At 41.1% G+C, this 17,646-nt stretch overlaps 1 protein-coding gene across 8 annotated transcripts in view; it reads left to right on the top strand.

Annotated features, from left to right (window-relative positions):
* Window positions 1-6,165: 6,165 nt before the first annotated feature.
* The window catches only part of BCLAF3 (BCLAF1 and THRAP3 family member 3), a 42,193-nt gene continuing 30,712 nt past the window's right edge, over window positions 6,166-17,646 (top strand). For 3 of the 8 annotated variants that reach the window (XM_084869574.1, XM_084869571.1, XM_084869575.1), the window contains exons 1-3: window positions 6,174-6,286; window positions 7,721-8,272; window positions 9,105-9,773. In XM_084869574.1, the coding sequence (XP_084725700.1) occupies window positions 6,189-6,286; window positions 7,721-8,272; window positions 9,105-9,773 (1,319 nt within the window). In that variant the 5' untranslated portion in view covers window positions 6,174-6,188. Of the gene's footprint in view, window positions 6,287-7,720; window positions 8,273-9,104; window positions 9,774-17,646 lie in introns of all 8 variants that reach the window. The other 5 variants (XM_084869568.1, XM_084869569.1, XM_084869572.1 and 2 more) reach the window with 5 other exon arrangements.

Raw genomic sequence — 17,646 nt, forward strand, 5'->3', positions numbered from 1 at the left:
AATGTTCCCTGTCAGCTTTGCTGATGTTCAGTCAGGAAGGGTTAGTAACTGTAGAAATCGCCTATGTTCATATAAGTTGAAAGCTTTTTTTTCTGTAGCCTTGATATTTGAGGGACAACTTGGCTGATATAAAATCCTTGGTTCACACCTACTTTCACTGATTTGATTTGATTTGATTTTTTTAATGTTGGTCCTTTGTTGTCTTGCTTTGTATATTGTTTTTTAGATTATATATTTATTGATTTCAGAGAGAGAGGGAGAGGGAGAGAGAGAAACGTCAGTGATGAGAGAGAATCATGGCTCAGCTGCCTCCTGGGATGTCCCACACTGGGAATCGAGTCCATAACCCGGGCATGTGTCCTGACTGGGAATTGAACCGTGACCTCCTGGTTCATAGGTCCACGCTCAACCACTGAGCCATGCCGGCTGGGCTGTATATTGGTTTTGAAATATCTGATGCTAGTGTAATTGTTTTTAATTTGTAAGCTATTTATTCTTTTTACTTAGAGGTCTGGGGTATTTTAACTATATTTGAAATCAAATGCTTTTTACTAGGCTATGTTTCAGAGTTTATTGTTTTAGGGTAATTTTCCCAAGTCTGGTGAGCCTGGGTCTTTTAAAAAATCATTTTCTGAGGATATGTTTTATTAATTTTTCAGAGAGAGAGAGAGAGAGAGAGAGAGAGAGAGAGAGAGAGAGAGAGAGAGAGGGAGGGAGGGAGAGGGAGAGAGAGGGAGGAGAGACAGTAATGTGAGGGAAACATTGATCAGTTGCCTCCTAAAAGCGCTCTAAGCAGGATAGAACCTGAAACCTAGGTATGTGTCCTGACTGGTATTTGAACCCACAACCTTTTGGTGTGTGGTGTGTGGGAGGAAGCTCCAACCAGCAGAGCCACCCAGCCAGGGCAATTCGGGTCTTTTTAAAAATTTATTTCTGGGAAGTTTTCTTGAATTATAGTTTTAAATATTAGTTCTGTTTTATTGTTGGATTTTCTTAGGGACTATAATAATATACATATTATTCTTTCTTTACCTGTCTTCTGTTTCCACTACTTACTCTCTGCCTTCCCCTGCAAAATTATTTTCACTTTCTTGGTTGTTTTCCTGACTTTCTTCAGTGTCTCTTATTAAATTTTCATTTGAGCCAAAACTGGTTTGGCTCAGTGGATAGAACATCAGCCTGCGGACTGAAAGGTCCCGGGTTCGATTCCGGTCAAGGGCATGTACCGTGGTTGCGGGCACATCCCCAGTAGGGGCTGTGCAGGAGGCAGCTGATAGATGATTCTCTTCCATCGATCGCTCTCTCTTCCTCTCTGTAAAAATCAATAAAATATATTTAAAAAATTTCATTTGAATTTAATCTTTCTTTGGCAACTTATTATTTATTCTTCGTTTTTTTATATAATTTAGTATTTTTCTCCCATTTTTTTCCTCTAATTCATTTACCCTCCTCCCCCCTTCCCCGTCATTTCATTGTTGTGGTTTTTTTTTTTTTGGTTTATTTTGTGTTCTTATCTTTAAAATTGCTGATTCAAGGTGAGGTGCTTTTTAAAAAATGTCCTTAAATGCTTTGGGTTATATTTATTCTGTTTGGACTACAGGCTTTCTTCTTGCTGTGTGGTTTTTTTGGGGAGGAATTTCCCTCGAGAAACACTTTTTTACTTTCTTGTAAACACATGGGGATATCAGACTTTAAAATTTTTGCAAATCTCTTAAGTATGAAATGGTATTTATTGTTTTAATTTTATTTTGCTGATTAGGTAGGATTGTATATATTTTCCTACATTTACTAGAAGCCGGATGCACGAAGATTCGTGCTAGAATGGGCCTTCTTTTCCCTGGCTGCCAGCATTGCCTTTCCACTCCTGCCCAGCCCCGGAGCGGCCTCTTTCCGCTCCGGCCCTGCCTTCCCATGCTGCTCAGAGAACTGAGAGATGGGGATGGGGTGGGGCAGAACATATGCATAGTCGCCATGGCACCCGTGTATGCAAATTAACCGCCATCTTGTGTGGGTTAATTTGCATATTCACTCCTGATTGGTGGGTGTATAAGTTTCTCTATTGTTAGGTAAGATTGGGCATTTGTGTTTCCTCTTTGTTGAAAACGCTAAGAGGTGAGACAGGCTGTAGGAGGAGCAGCTTTTGGAGGGAGGTGAGGAGTTTGTTCTTGGATGTGTTCACAGCACCCAGTGGGCGGTTGGATATGTGAGAATGCGGCCCAGAGGATAGGGGGTTAGTTTATAGACGGCATCTGAAGCCATGAGAGTGTAGACTGGGGAGAAAGTGTAGACAACGGGAAGGCCATGTACTGAGGTCAGTACTTACAGGAAGACTGGTTTCCCTATTTAGGGGTCAGAGTGGTGACAGGGAAGATGAGAAGCCAGCAAAGGACACAGAAGGAATCCTCATAGGTCAGAGGAAAACCAGGAAAGGGTAGTATTCTGGAATCCAAGTGAGGAAATGTTTGTGTCTTAAAATTTACTTATTTGACATATTTTACCAAAAAATCAGAAGCAAACTAAATGTTAATCATGCTTAATTAAGTTTTGATATATTTATCTGCTGGAAGTTAGGTAGCAATTGAGTATTATAATTTTTTTAAATTTCTTTATTAATTTCAGAGAGGAAGGGAAAGGGGGGGGGGAGAGAGAGAGAGAGAGAGAGAGAGAGAGAGAAACATCAATGATGAGAATCATTGATAAGCTGCCACCTGCACGTCCCCTACTGGAGATCGAGCCAGCAACCTAGGCATGTCCCCAGCTAATCCCTTCAGTCCACAGTCCAATGCTCTATCCACTAAGCAAAATCGGCTAGGGCTTGATTATTATAATTGAACATTGTAATTCTTATTCGACAATTTAAAAGACAGGAATATCATCAAGTATTCTTAAACATTTTAACTGTGATTGTATGAAGTCTTTATGTAATTGTGAAGGACAGGAGGTTAGTAATGGTTGTGCCCAGAGAGGAATTCTGGGTAATTTTTTCCTCTTTTTGGAACACTTACTTGGCAGTTGCTGTGTGCCAGGCACTATTCTAAGCTCTTTTCTAGAGTCAACTCAGGGATCATCAAACTATACATACACATTTGGTATTTGGGGCCTCTTTGTGTGTGTGTGGGGGGGGGGCTTGAGTTAAGAATGTCATATATATACCATTCCTGGTTAATCACAATAGGTGCTTTACAGTGACAGAGATTGTATATATATGCCATTCTTATGTATATATTTTTTAATCCTCACCCGAGCATATTTTTTCATTGATGTTTAGAGAGAGTGGAAGGGGAGAGACAATGAGAGAGAAACATTGATGTAAGATAGATACATCAGTTGTTTGCCTCCTGCACTGCATGCCCCCCCCCCCCCCCTAGGCTTGGGGATCAAGTCTGCAACAGAGATACGTGCCCTTGACTGGAATCAAACCCAGAACCCTTCAGTTCGAGGGCCGATGCTTTATCCACTAAGCCAAACCAGCTAGGGCAGTTTTTATACTTTTAAAGGATTTAAAATAGAAGAATAAGATGCATGGAGATTGTATATGGCCTGCAAAGCCTAAAATAGTTACTATCTGGCCCTTTGCTGAAAATGTTTGCTCACTCCGGATTTATTTCATTTTTTTTCTCACAAAATTTCAATAAGGTGGGTCCTGTTATTATCATCCTCATTTTACAGATGAAGAAACTGAGGCAGAGAGGGCTTAAATACTTTTTTCCCCCGGTATCATTCACTTTTTAAAAAATATATATATTTTATTGATTTTTTACAGAGAGGAAGGGAGAGAGATAGTTTGAAACATCCATGAGAGAGAGTCATCGATCAGCTGCCTCTTGCACGCCCCCTACTGGGGATGTGCCTGCAGCCAAGGTACATGCTGTTGACTAGAATCGAACCCGGGACCCTCACTGTTTTTAGAACAGATTGCAGGCTCTTTCTACAAACTTGCTAATACTGTGTTTCCTTGCAGTGTAAAAAGTGGATAGTGGCTCACATGGCACAGGATGGGCCGGTCACACTCTAGATCCCCCAAGTGGACCCATCGGTGAGCAGTTTTAGTTGAGCAGGGCAAGCTTGGATTTGAGATGTACTTTGACTTTCACATTCGCCAGGATGATTAAGAACCTATGTTAATAAGCTCTTGGGACCTGGGTAATCACAATAGGTGCTTTACAGAGCTTGTACAGTGACAGAGATTGTATTTCTAAGAGCTGACAGCTTTCTTTAAGTATGGTTGGCAGCTAGAATCATCCATAACAAAAAGAAAGGCAGTGACCACAGTAAGGGAGAGTGAGAAACATCTTTGAGAGTCGTTTAGAACTTTACGGTTGTGTATTTTATTTATTTTTTTCATAATCAATATGTTGGAAGACATTGGGAGTTAGAAAATTGGGAGTTGCCTATTTCTTCTTCATGGCAGAATAATAGAATTTTGAATAACGCAATAGTAGTTCACTCTCCTCTTCCCTGGTAGGTACTATCAAACGCATACATAATTAGATTGCAACGGTTCAATTAGTATTTAGTGTTTACCTACTACAGGAATTTCTGGGGCTACAAAGGCAAATACAATACCTTACAGCTCCTCAGCAAGCACACGGCTGGCTGGGAAGATGGGCGCCATAGCCAGCTATGGGACTGTGGGGAAAACGTGCTGCTACTGACTGAGCACTCTGGATCCACAGGGAGGAAATGATTCTGCCTTGGTGGAGGGGAAGGGGAATACTGAGGAAGTCTTCGAAGGAGAGATGAGGTTTCAGTCACTTAAGGATGAGTAAAATGTCCAAAGGCAGAAAGAGAGAAGAAAAGTATTCCAGTTAAGGGGGACACATGAGCAAAGGCACAGAGCTATGAAAGTGACTAGCACATTCTGGAACTCATAAGAAGGGCCATGATTACATACACCAAAGGCAGGCCGAGGTTTTTCATGGTAATGCGACTTGGCAGTGTGCTTGCCTCATGGTGGTTCTACAGTGACTAATGAATCATTTCTTCAACAATTTTAATTTCGACTTCACAGGACTAAATTATAGTGGGGAGGACCTTCAAAAACGGGTGGGGGGACGTAAAGAAGCGAATGATTTTAACTTGGAGGGCATCACAGAGGTCATTTGGTGTTGCCCTTTTGTGGTAGGCACTGGTGAGGGGCCACAAAAGAGCCTGCCAAGCTTAGTGCCTGATTCCTGGGTTCCTTCTCAGGGCTTTGAATAACGGTAAGGAGTCCAGTATTTCCCCCCACTTGTAAGCTGGCACATCAGCCTGTCACAAGACCCTCCTGGAGCAGACGCAAAGGCCTTTACAAATCAGAGTACAGCAGGCAGCCTGAGCTCCCTGCTCCTGTGTTCCCCTCACCCTCCACCCCCTGAGCTTGGGCGCTGCAGAACAAAGCAGTGGGGTGAAGGCATAGCCGAGGAACCTAAGTCCCATGAGGGCCTTTGGCCTTGGAGGAGACATTATCTTACGATCCTGGATAGCAAACACATCAGCCCTCTGCCCCACAGCCTCCCTGGCTCCATCTTCCCCGCTGTTTGTCTTGGAATGAAAGCTGCCAGTGCCTCTGCTCACGAGGTGTGCAGAATGGGAGAGACCCATAGAAAATTGTCTCCCAATAGACTCCTTGGGTCCCTTCTGTTCCCTTTAGGAGAACTGAAAATGTTAGCAACCATTCCAGCAGTCTCCTCCGGAAGAAAGGGGCTCTATTCAATAAAATCCCGAAGTGAAAAAAAAAAAGTCAATGTGTATTCAGTGGGAAGCACGGCTTAAAGTAAGAGATGGACTACTTTGTCCCAATTCAAGACCTCAGCCCCTGGCTGCCAGCTCTTCTCCCTAGCGGTGGAAGAAATGAAATCTTCCAGGAAGTCCTCAGAGGCTCCAGTTGCTTCTTCCTGTGCTGATGAGTGCAGCCAGCTGGATGACAGAGCTTCTGCTTCAGCTAAAAACAACCTGCTGGTCCATGTAGCTTGGTGATTTTAGAGGGAGATACTGCTGAGTCCAGTATATAAATCCCAGTATGTGCAGGAGAAAACCAAATCTGCCTCCTTCCGTGTAGGGAGCACACAGACAGGTCACCAAGTGGAAAGAGTTTTATTCATGTTTTTTTTTTTTTTTTTCAACTCTGAGGCAGCATCTGAAGATGGAGTGATGACGAAAACTGCAAGGGTTAGAAGATATTAAACCCTCAGGGAGGAGATGGGGAGATGGCACAGGTCAGATGGGAGGAAATAGCCCCAGGTGCAACATTGAACTTCATTGTCCTCCAGATAGTGGTGCTCCTCTCTCTCATCCTGAAGTCCAGGTGACTCGTGTTGACTGGCTTCTCCGGATACGGACGTCTTCCTCGTCAGTGGGAGTGAAAGGCGGGACGTTGGCAATGCTAGGTGTTAGAAAAGGGCGTTACAGAAAGGCTGTGCTGCTGTCCCTGGGGAGCGTTATAGCAGCATGAAAGCACACATTCACCGAAGTTACAAGCTGTGTTTCAGCAGCACGTCTTTTATGTGTAAGGGAATAGGTCTGGGAGAAAAAAGCAACCTACCTATCTCTAATATTTATGGAGGAACCAAGCATGAGATGCAAGTCTTAAGACCTCTTCTTCCCGCACCTCCACACACCGTTTAAGTATGTAGTTTCTGCTCCTTAATACGGGCTTATTAGAGAGGGTAGTCAATTGGAGAAACTGTGGGGTCGGTTTTGGGTCTGAGTTTGAATTTAGGTGGCATCATACTCTTAGAGTTTATGTGGCGTCAAACTCTTTAATTTCAGAGGCTATGTTTCATTTGCCAGATTCTACTACATATTTATTTGTATGAATCCAGCCCTCCTGCCTTTTTCTCTTTCTTTCTTTCTTTCTTTCTTTCTTTCTTTCTTTCTTTCTTTCTTTCTTTCTTTCTTCTTTCTTTTTTTTTAAATATATTTTATTGATTTTTTTCTTTTTCTTTTTTAAATCCTCACCCAAGGATATGTTCTTATTGATTTGAGAGAGAGAGAGGAACGGAGTGAGAAAGAGTTAGAAACTGATGTAAGAGCCGAAACCGGTTTGGCTCAATGGATAGAGCATCGGCTTGGGGACTGAAGGGACCCGGGTTCAATTCCGGTCAAGGGCATGTACCTTGGTTGCGGGCATATCCCCAGTAGGGGGTGTGTAAGAGGCAGCTGATCGATGACTCTCTCTCGTCGATGTTTCTAACTCTCTATCTCTCTCCCTTCCTCTCTGTACAAAATCAATAAAATATATTTTAAAAAGAAACTGATGTGAGAGAGGAACATCAATTGGTTGCCTCCCATACTTGCCCTGAGAGTGGATTGAGCCTGCAACCTGGCTTTGTGCCTGTCTGGAACCCACAGGTGCTGCGACCCAGCCAGGGCATACTTCTGCTTTTCTCCTACCTGCCCATTGAACCTGACGTAAGCTTTGCTGACCAGTCCTTTTGACAGACCTTTGCTGTCAGCAGTCTTCCAAAAATGGATCCTGCTGCGTAGCTAATCTAGCAGGAGGGTGTGCTCAGCCCATTTTAATATGCCGTGGGATACATTCGTTCAGATGGAAAGAGTATGTTTGTTGAATTGGGGCAAGTATAATCTGACCCCTGCATGGGCAATTTAGAATGCAGCTAGAGCAAATTCATGAATTTGAGTTGAAGAAACAGTGGAAAACAAATTTCAGCAAGTCATGTTAAGACAAACTTAATTTTTTGTCTTTAAATGAACTGAACTTTTGTTTGTGTTTACATAGATCTTTATCACCAATACCTAGAAAGTCTGAACACTCCAAGCAAATATGTTCTAATGAGCCTTATTGCTCTGACCATAGGAAGGATCTGTGGATCAGAATGAGCCACAAGAAACACGTCCAGAGTAAACCAAGGCTGCCTTCTCGTGAAGATGCACATTACCGATGTTATGAACATAGAGCACCTTCTTCAGACGTAAGAAGAAGCTCACCAGACGATTTTTATTCTAATAAACTTTACCAAGCATATTCACCAAGAAGAAGAGACAGTAGCAGATCTCAGTATCCGTCCAGATACTCCGAAGATGTACACTACCAAGAGTATGGCTGGGGTTATCCTGAGAAAATGCAAGGAGGGTATCCTCCTGATGAGCACAGAGTTAGAAGTGGAAAAGGAGGGCAATCATCACAGAGGTCAATGGCAGATTCTTTGAGATTGGAAGACAAGTGGCCTGAAGATGAGTCGAGTCACCAGAGGATGCAAGATGAAAAACATTGTCAGTCACTTAGAAGAGGCTCGGAAGATTTTGAGAAACGGAGTGCTTTTCAGACAAGGTACAGGATAAATGAAACCTGGGTAATTTGGTACAAAGCCTCAAGTAAAAAGGTGTGTTTATAGTTGAAGACAACCACCTTGAAAAGCTTTTGTCTGAAAAGATCAAAAGCATTGCAATGTAGCTGTCTACAGGTAGTAGTAAAATATTTCTTTTTAGAATAAATCATGTGGATAGCTAGAATATCCTATATAATAAAAGAGGAATATGCTAATGATCCGTTAAGCCTCATACTTAACGACCAATTGCATAACAAACGGATCACCGATCTGCAGGAGGGTGGGGCAGTGGATAGCTACAGTACAGGGCAAGCAAGCGGAGGCTGAGATCTACTGGAGGGGGCAGGGCAGCAAGCTATGAAGTGGGGGCGGGGGGGGGGGGCCTACAGGAGGGCAGCAGCGACCTACTGGCACACGTGCGCAGGGCTACTACTTTATTTATTTATTTTTTTTAGTTTAAAAATGAAATGGTATTTCCTCTCTAACTACCTTGAGCCTCTGTGAGTTGGCGTGAAGGATTAGGGGTCTTCAAACTACGGCCCGCGGGCCACATGCGGCCCGCAGAGGAGTCTGATCCGGCCCGCCAGGTTTTTTGGGCAGTGAGCGCAGCCGAGGTGTTACAGTAGGAATTAGTAGTTCATATAGTCCGGCCTTCCAGCTCTCTGAGGGACCGTGATCTGGCCCCCACTTTAAAAAGTTTGAGGACCCCTGGATTAGAGGGTAACTTTGCCACTGCATTCTCCATTTAAAGCCATGCTACCCAATACTCCACAGATAGAAGTTCTTGCTTTCTTCTCTGTAGTGCGAAGTATAAATTGCTTTATGTCACCACAGGTATCTTGAAGATCGCGATTGCAGAAAATATAGACAGGCACCCGAAAGATCTTCAGGCGAGAAGAGGTTTGAAAACACTGACACTTCTAGAAACTCACACCGGAGATCCAGGCATAATCCTTCACCTTACCAACAAAAGAAAGAGCCGTGGCACCTTCAACACCGAGCACACAGAGCTCATCAACATGCCCACAGGAAGCCCCCAGAGGCCAGTTCAGTAACCAAGGCCAGTTCAGTAACCAGGGACTATCACCACGAACATCGTAAGACCGAAGATGAGGACCAGGGCTTTTCTGATGGACAAACTGAGAAATTCTCTAAGGAGAAAGACAGAAAATGCCTTTCTCAAATTGGCCTTGCAAAAATACACCCCAGTTATGTTAATGCTAGAAGAGACAGAGAGACTGAAGATGGGCAAGTCCAAGAAGCTTCTGAACCATTTAAGAATGACTATACTCCCTCTACTGACTCAGATAAAAGCAATGTTATTTTGAGACCCTATAATGGCAAACGGAAGAGGAAAAAGAACAAAGGAAGGGATGGCAAAAGACAGAAGAACTCTTCCAGTAACCAATTTGATGAAACGAAACATTCATCTGCTAGTCTTCGGAAGAAATCAAAATCACTTATAGTTAAAATAGATGTGAAGAAAACAGTAAATACACCCAGGTATTATCTTGGTTTTTTTTTTTCCTTAATGATATTTAATATCTATTTTGCTAGCTTTATTAGAAGCTTTGAAAATGAAATTAGTAGTGTGTTTAGAGTCCATTAAGGGGCAGGAATTGCCTAGACTTTTTTTTTTAAAAGCCCTTTAATGAGGATGAATCTCATGATTAGTAATATGAGCTGATACGTTTGCTTGTTTCCACGTTGTATCTTCAGATGCTTTTTTGGGGCAGAGCATCCTATGGAGTTGTTCTTCATTAATTTGCATGTTATTATGTTTCCAGGTTCTCTGTGTTCAAGGATAAGCTGGGTGGAGTTCAAGGAGACCTGTTCCTTGCTCAGTTTCTCAGAGCCTATTTTCACTATTGCCTGAAATTCAGAGAATTTTTACCTGGAAGGGACCTTAGAAGGCCCTGATTTTATAGAGCCGGAGAGTGAGGCCATGCGATGTGAAGCGACTTGTTTAAGTCAGAGTGCCTGGGTCTCAAATCTGTGCGATCCCTTGTGACTCAAAGAAGCTGGTGACTTAGCATGGTTCTTGATGCCATCTCAAAAAGACTGGGCTCACTCAACTTGCTAGGTTCTCCTGGGTATAGGGAATTAGGCTAGAGTCTAGAAAGAGGCCTATTTATAACATATTTGGTTTAGCTCTAATGATTTAAAAAATAGACTGCTGCTGTAATAGGTTATATTCTACTAAAGCGGTTTGCATGCTTTCTTGCATTATGAACATTACTTCTCTTTATGAATTCTGAGAATAAGGCACTGCATTTGGCTATTTCAGTTAAGTCTGTTCATTACTTTAATACACCACCAGTATGTGGATAAAAGTGATGGACCATGTTGATTTGGTGCATTTATGTTCACCGTTGACTCATATATCTGTTTTTGAATAAAAAATAAGTGGTGGGCCCGGCCAGTGTGGCTCAGTGATTGGGCATCATCTGTGGGTCACAGTTCGATTCCTGGTAGGTTCGATTGCGGTCAAGGTGTGTGCTGGGGATTATGGGCTTGGTCCCCAGTGGAGGGCATGCAGGAGGCAGCTGATCAGTGATTCTCTCCCATCATGGGTGTTTCTGTTTCTCTCTTCCTATCTCTTCCTCTCTGAAACCAATAAAAACAAACAAAAGTGATAGACCACATTGATTTGGTACATTTTAGTTTCAGAGTTGACGTATCTATTTGAATAAAAAACAAGAGAAAACAAAATCCAAGCTTAGCTTAAGATGTGACAGGGAATTAAGTAAATCCAAAGTCACCCCCCCCCCTTTTTTTTTTTTTACAAAAACTATTTTGTTCTTTTCCTTAAAGTTAGGCATGGCAGTCCCTCTCCCTCATTTGTTTTTGCACTTGCAAAATATACATATGTATATTTATATGTGCGTAGAAAACATATACAAGTACAATTACAGAAAGACACATACAGATGGGAAAATAATCCATAATCCTAGGACAATTTTATTAATATTTTAGTATAATCCCTCTTATTATTTTCTATGTATATTTTACGTGGTTGTTATATTAATCCTCTTATATAATAAAGCCCTAATATGCAAATCGACCCAATGGCTGAATGGTCGCTATGATGCCCACTGACCATTAGGGAGCAGGCGCTCAATGCAGGAGCTGCCCCTGGTGGTCAGTGCGCTCCTATAGGGGGAGCACCGCTCAGCCAGAAGCCGTTCCATGGATGGCGAGTGCATTGGGGGTGGCAGGAACCTCTCTGCCTCTGAGGCAGTGCTAAGGACCCCGCAGGGTCCCGGACTGCGAGAGGGTGCAGGCTGTGCTGAGGGACCCCCAGTGCACGAATGTCATGCACTGGGCCTCTAGTGCATTAATAATTTTGTATTCTATTTCATATAATATGCCTTAAATTATTGTGTGCTATTATATTTTCTACTATTCATTTTAAGAGCACAAAGGCTGCTATAAACATCAAATTTAGAGATGTTAAGCTCTTTTACTTTCCAACATTATATCATGAAAATGCTCAGATACACAGAAAAGTTGAAAGAATTATACATTGAACACCTATATACCCACCACCTAGTCTACAATTGATATTTTGCTCTACTTTTATAATCACATATCTATTCATCTATTCATCTGTTGTTCCATCTTATTTTTTGATGCATTTCAAAGTGAATTGCAAATATCAGTATACTCCCTTTTAAATACTTCACTATTTAATTTTTGTTTATAGTTTTTTTCTTTTGATGTAAAATTACATATAATCAAAACATAAAATGTCTTGAATTCTTTTATAAAAGTAATGATACCCTCACATTTAATAATGAAGTATTTTATACTTAAAAGAGAAAAATTGGCTGTAGCGCTTTTTGTTTGTCTTTTAATCCTCATCCAAAGAGTGAGGATATTTTTCCCATTTTTTTAGAGAGAGTGGAAGGGAGAAGGGAGAGGGGGAGAGAGAGAGGGAGGAGAGAGAAACATCAGTGTGTCTCATCTATTGGTTGCCTCCCACATGTGACCCAACCTGGGGCAAGTTTAGAACCTGTAACCCAGGTATCGTGCTCTTGTCTGTAATCGAACCCAAGACCCTCTGGTGCAACACTAATCAGTGAGCCATGCTGGCTCAGGCTGGCTATAGCACTTTTAAGAGTACTAGAATTAGCAATTTTGAAGGGTTTCATTTTAAAGATACTGAACACAATTAGTTTTATATTATGATATTAAGAAATGGTAGCTTGATCTTCATCATGTGCTACAAAAGTGAGCTTGCTAAAATTGAGGCTGCTATATCTTTTTTGTGAATGTATAAACTATAATTTTGTGAAATTTCGTGGCCTATCAGTGGGGCCTGTCAGCATGTTTGAATTACCTGACAAGAACCTGAAAGATGGCTTATATAATAAAAATCTTCCACTAAAAATCCTTTCTATTAAAAAAGCTGAAGAATGAATAACTTAATAACTATATGCATCTTTTCAGTCTGCTAAAGCATAATGCTCATCAAACTTTTTTTGTTGTAATTATTTATTGGCTAATGAGTTGTGGAAGAGTTTTGTGGGGTTGGGTTGAATTATGTATGGACTAATGAAATATCCATAAAACAAAAGTAGTTAATGCCAACCTCAGTAGAGTCATGTTCTCAACTATTACTATACATTGGATTTTCCTCTACTTACAAATATTAAACTGCTCCTAGAGTAGGGAGAGAAGTATGTTGGTTAAAATCTAGAGCGTTTATCCACTTTTTTGGGAAAGATTAAGATGGTTCATTTTGTGACTTGTTTTCATAGCCTTGGTCAAGTATTGACACATTTAGTTAAAAACATATGGCTATCACCTAGTAATTTTTCTAGATTCCAGTTTGTGTGTAGAGCAGCAGTAAATAGATACTTATTTGAATGATCACTGCATAATTCTAGTGACCCTCTTTGTCAGAAACTGCATCATCAGAGGTAGAAGTTATATATGTCTCATAATTATATGTCTCAGAATGTAAGTTAGGGAGTCACAATATGAACCCCAAAAAAACCTGTTGTGTACATCTGGAAGTCTTGGGGCAAATAGAGTTGTGGCTTAATGCTGGGCTCAGTGGTAGGAAGGAAGTGGAGGGAGGAGCAGGGGATGCCTGTTTTTGGAGAAGAATAGCTGGTGCAGATGGGCCCGAGGCTCCTCTCCCCTCCCTGGTGCTGGTGTTAGATATCTAGGATGGGAAGGTTGGCTAGCAAAGTTGATACTGGACTGAGCATATTAGCCACAATTGAATCCTTTTATTTCTTATGGAAGGAAAACAAAGAGGATCTCCCTACCCCCATCTTATCTTTTCCCATTCTGAAAGGGGGTGAGGTGGGTAATGGGCCTCAGAAGACGTTGGAGCCCTGGTGATCTGAGGAAAGGGGTTCAGTGTAGGTGGGGGAACAGTGTAAAAAGCCATAGCGAGGACTGAAAGAAGGTAACCTAATCACTCAAGTTTGCCTATGCTAGGCACTGTTCAGCTGGAGGCGGAAGCAGCTGTGGGTGGAGATATTTTTGTGATATATAAGCCTGCTACCTCACTGTTATGTATCACCAAAAAGTAAGGCTTTTCCTCCCTAAAATATTTCATATATAATAAAAAATTAATGAAAATTAATTTCTATCACCCTAGCTCCTCCTAGTGGTTCTCAAGGGTTCTAATATAGGGAGGTGAACATTCTGTTTGGGGGTGGGGTACATAGGTTTTTGTCTCCTGGAGGGTCACTGAGTAGTTCTGTGACATTGGGCAGGCCAACTGGCCATGCCTTTTTGGGCCCAAATGAACCCTCATTTCCTCCTGGCTATGTGAGTCTGCTCCAATTGGCCGGTAACTATTGAAGTTGGATTGACAGGCTCATCATAGCATTCTCTGAAGTTTTGTGTATATTTGAGATTCTATATTATAAAAAAATTAAATTTTAAATTGCTCTAAATTAAGTAAAATTTTGAAAATAAAAAGTAAGCCAAGAAAGTTAAAAAACAGAATTAAATTGGCTTCCTTAGAATTTGGAAATCTGTTAATCTTTAAGCGGACGCTCATTTGAAATTATCTAAATCATTTTCTGTTTATCATTTATTCACTCAGCAGGTGTCTTTTGAGGATCTACCGTGTCTGAGACAGCCTATCAGGGTACCCTGGGACTAGATGGGCATAAGATTAGGCTTCTTCTCCTCTGGTCTCACAGACAATAGGACGCTGTTGGTAATACCTTGGCGTAGTGAGTGATGTATGACGTGGTGTCCCACTCCAGTGATCTCCAGCTGGGAGACTTAGGGAAGACTTCTTTCAGGAGTTGACACAAAGCTAGGCTTTGAAGGTTTAGGCGTGTTTTAGACACGTGATGACAAGATGAAGGACATTTCATGTTTATAGATTAACAAAAGCAGAAACCACACGCAGGGACTGTGGAGGTACAGGAGGCTGTGAAGGCAGGACCGCCACGCACCAGCCTGATTTGGCAGGATTAGCTGATCGGAGAGGACAGGTGGCTCAGCTCTGCTGCCAGGGGAGCACCTCTGAGGAGGCGTGGAGGACATTGGAGTTGGCAAGGCCAGTGAGGGGACTTCTGTGAAACAAATAATGAGATGCACAATTAAGGCTGTAGCAGTCTCCCTAACTCTTTTTCCCTCAATCCCCAAAATTCTAAATATGTTCTTCAGAAGACAGGAGCGAATTAATAATTATTTATGAATTAATAATTGGGAAAGTGCCTTATGAATTTATGTACAAAATGTTAATTATATTTGGGAGAAAACTAAGAAAAGAAAACCTTATGTGTTTTATGGATTTTGTTACCTATTACAAGCTTCTAAAGGGCAGCATTTTTGTTTGTTTATATTTTTATTGATTTTAAAGAGTAAGGGAGAGGGAGAGAAACGTCAATGATGAGAGATAATCATCGATCACTTGCCTCCTGCACACTCCCTACTGGGGATTAAGCCTTCAACCCAGGCCTGTGCCCTGACTGGGAATAGAACCTGGGACCCTGTAGTCCACAGGCCAGTGCTCTATCCATTGAGCAACCCGGCCAGGGCAGGATTTTTATTTTTATTTTTATTACTGTTGTTTTGCCATGCAGTGGTGTTTTTTGTTTTTTTGTTTTTTAATGAATCTTAGTTGTATATAAGAGGAAATTAAGGTTTAATGTAGCTTTTTATGTTTTTTTATTTATTATGTATAATATAACACTCAGAACATAAGGGAAAATATCATTAAACAGAAAAAATGGGGAGGGGTTGAGATTTAATCAGACCAGTTTAAAATACAGATATTTGGCTATATTTAATTTTTTTTTTAATTCACGAACCTGGATATATGCTCTGACCAAGAACCAAACCCGCAACCTTTCAGTGCATGGGACAATGCTCTAATTAAGCCACACCAGCTAGTGCTATATTTTAATTTTTTAACTGTCTAAAATTCATCTCAGTGAATATTTGGTCTTTTAAGTTTAGCTACTTGTCTTAGGGATATTTCCTGAAATTGTTAAATTGCTCATCAATAATGTCACAGGAAATAGTAAAAAGGAAAATGTGAACTAAGGTGATTAAATTTATAAATGTAAATAGCTAGAACATTTTTTATTCTCAAGTCTCAAGAAGGTTTCTAATATAGCAAAAGCATAATTGTCTTTAAAAAACTAAAATTTGCCGGGACTGGTTTGGCTCAATGGATAGAGCGTCGGCTTGGGGACTGAAGGGTCCTGGGTTCGATTCTGGTCAAGGGCATGTACCTTGGTTGCAGGCATATCCCCAGTAGGGGGTGTGCAAGAGGCAGCTGATTGATGACTCTCTCTCATCGATGTTTCTAACTCTCTATCTCTCTCCCTTCCTCTCTGTACAAAAATCAATAAAATATATTTTAAAAAATAAAATAAAAATCTAAAATTTTATGTTATATTATTTTCATGGATATTTTCTAGAAAATAATTATTTTGACATTTTTTATTAATAATCTTGCAGTGGAGTAACCCTGGGATACATTTTTTTTACCGATAGCAAGTTGAAACACTAATATTTGAGGAATTAAATATAGCATCACTGTATACCACATTACTCCTATGTATTGAGGGTCGGGCATGGAGTGGGTATAAGAGTTATGCCAGGAATAATAAATTACATGTAAATTTTAATAATTACTGAAAGCATTTATCAACTTGTTTCCTCTTGGGAGAAACTGAGGCTATAATAAAAACTTAACAATGATTCCCTCTTATGGATATATTCTTATAGTTGTATTTAAATGTCTTATTTTTCTTCTATAAAATGTTTTTAAAAGCTATGTTATTCCCTGGTATGGCAGGCTTTTTGTACCATAAAGACCCTTTAAACAGAGAGCATTTATAGTTTTTGTTAGTGAAGGTTGTTACATGTTACAGGGCCATTCTAGCTTCTAGCTCTTATCACTAAATGCCTCTTAGCTAGTTATCAGATACACAATAGGAAGCTTGGAGCAAATTAGAAGAGAAGGGAAATGGGCCTTCTCATGAACATCTTTTTTTTTTAATACATTTTATTGATTTTTTACAGAGAGGAAGGGAGAGAGATAGAGAGCTAGAAACGTCAATGAGAGAGAAACATCGACCAGCTGCCTCTTGCACACCCCCTACTGGGATGTGCCCGCAACCAAGGTACATGCCCTTGACCGGAATCGAACCTGGGACCTTTCAGTCCGCAGGCCGAAGCTCTACCACTGAGCCAAACCAGTTTTGGCTCATGAACATCATTTTAATGAATCAAGGAATCCACGGCAGTGGCATCAACCTGCTGTATAGTCACTTCTCCATGTTCTGCCTTGGCGGGGAGTTGTCTCAACAGTGCTGATCTGAGAGCAGGGAGCACAGAAAGTCAGATGGAAGCCTTTCCTCAGATAAATTAAAAATAGGCACTTAAAACCATCTTGTTAGAGGAGGGAAATTAAAACAAAACAAAACACGTTTTATTGATTTCAGAGAAGGGAGGGGAGAGATAGAAACATCAGTAATGAGAGAAAAATCTTTAATCAGCTGCCTCCTGCATGCCCCCCACTGGGAATGGAGCCTGCAAACCAGGCATGTGCACTGACTAGGAATTGAACCGTGACCTCCTGGTTCATAGGTAAATGGTCAACCACTGAGCCACACAGCCGAGCAGGAATGAAAATTTTTAATTAAAAAATATGGGCCTGGCTGGGTGTTTCAGTTGATTGGAGCATTGTCCCTTGCACCAAAAGGTTTTGGATTCAATTCCCAGTCAGGGCACATACCCAGGTTGTGGGTCCAATCCCCATTCACGGCACAAATGGGAGGCAACCAATTGATGTTTCTCTCTAAAAAGAACATCTGTAAGCCCTTCATAACCCTGAAACAGTTTTGGGTATATGTCTTTTATGTGACTTAAGCAAATAAGTAAA

This window comes from Pipistrellus hanaki (assembly GCF_964339955.1).
Source record: "Pipistrellus hanaki genome assembly, chromosome: X".
Classification (NCBI taxonomy): domain Eukaryota; kingdom Metazoa; phylum Chordata; class Mammalia; order Chiroptera; family Vespertilionidae; genus Pipistrellus; species Pipistrellus hanaki.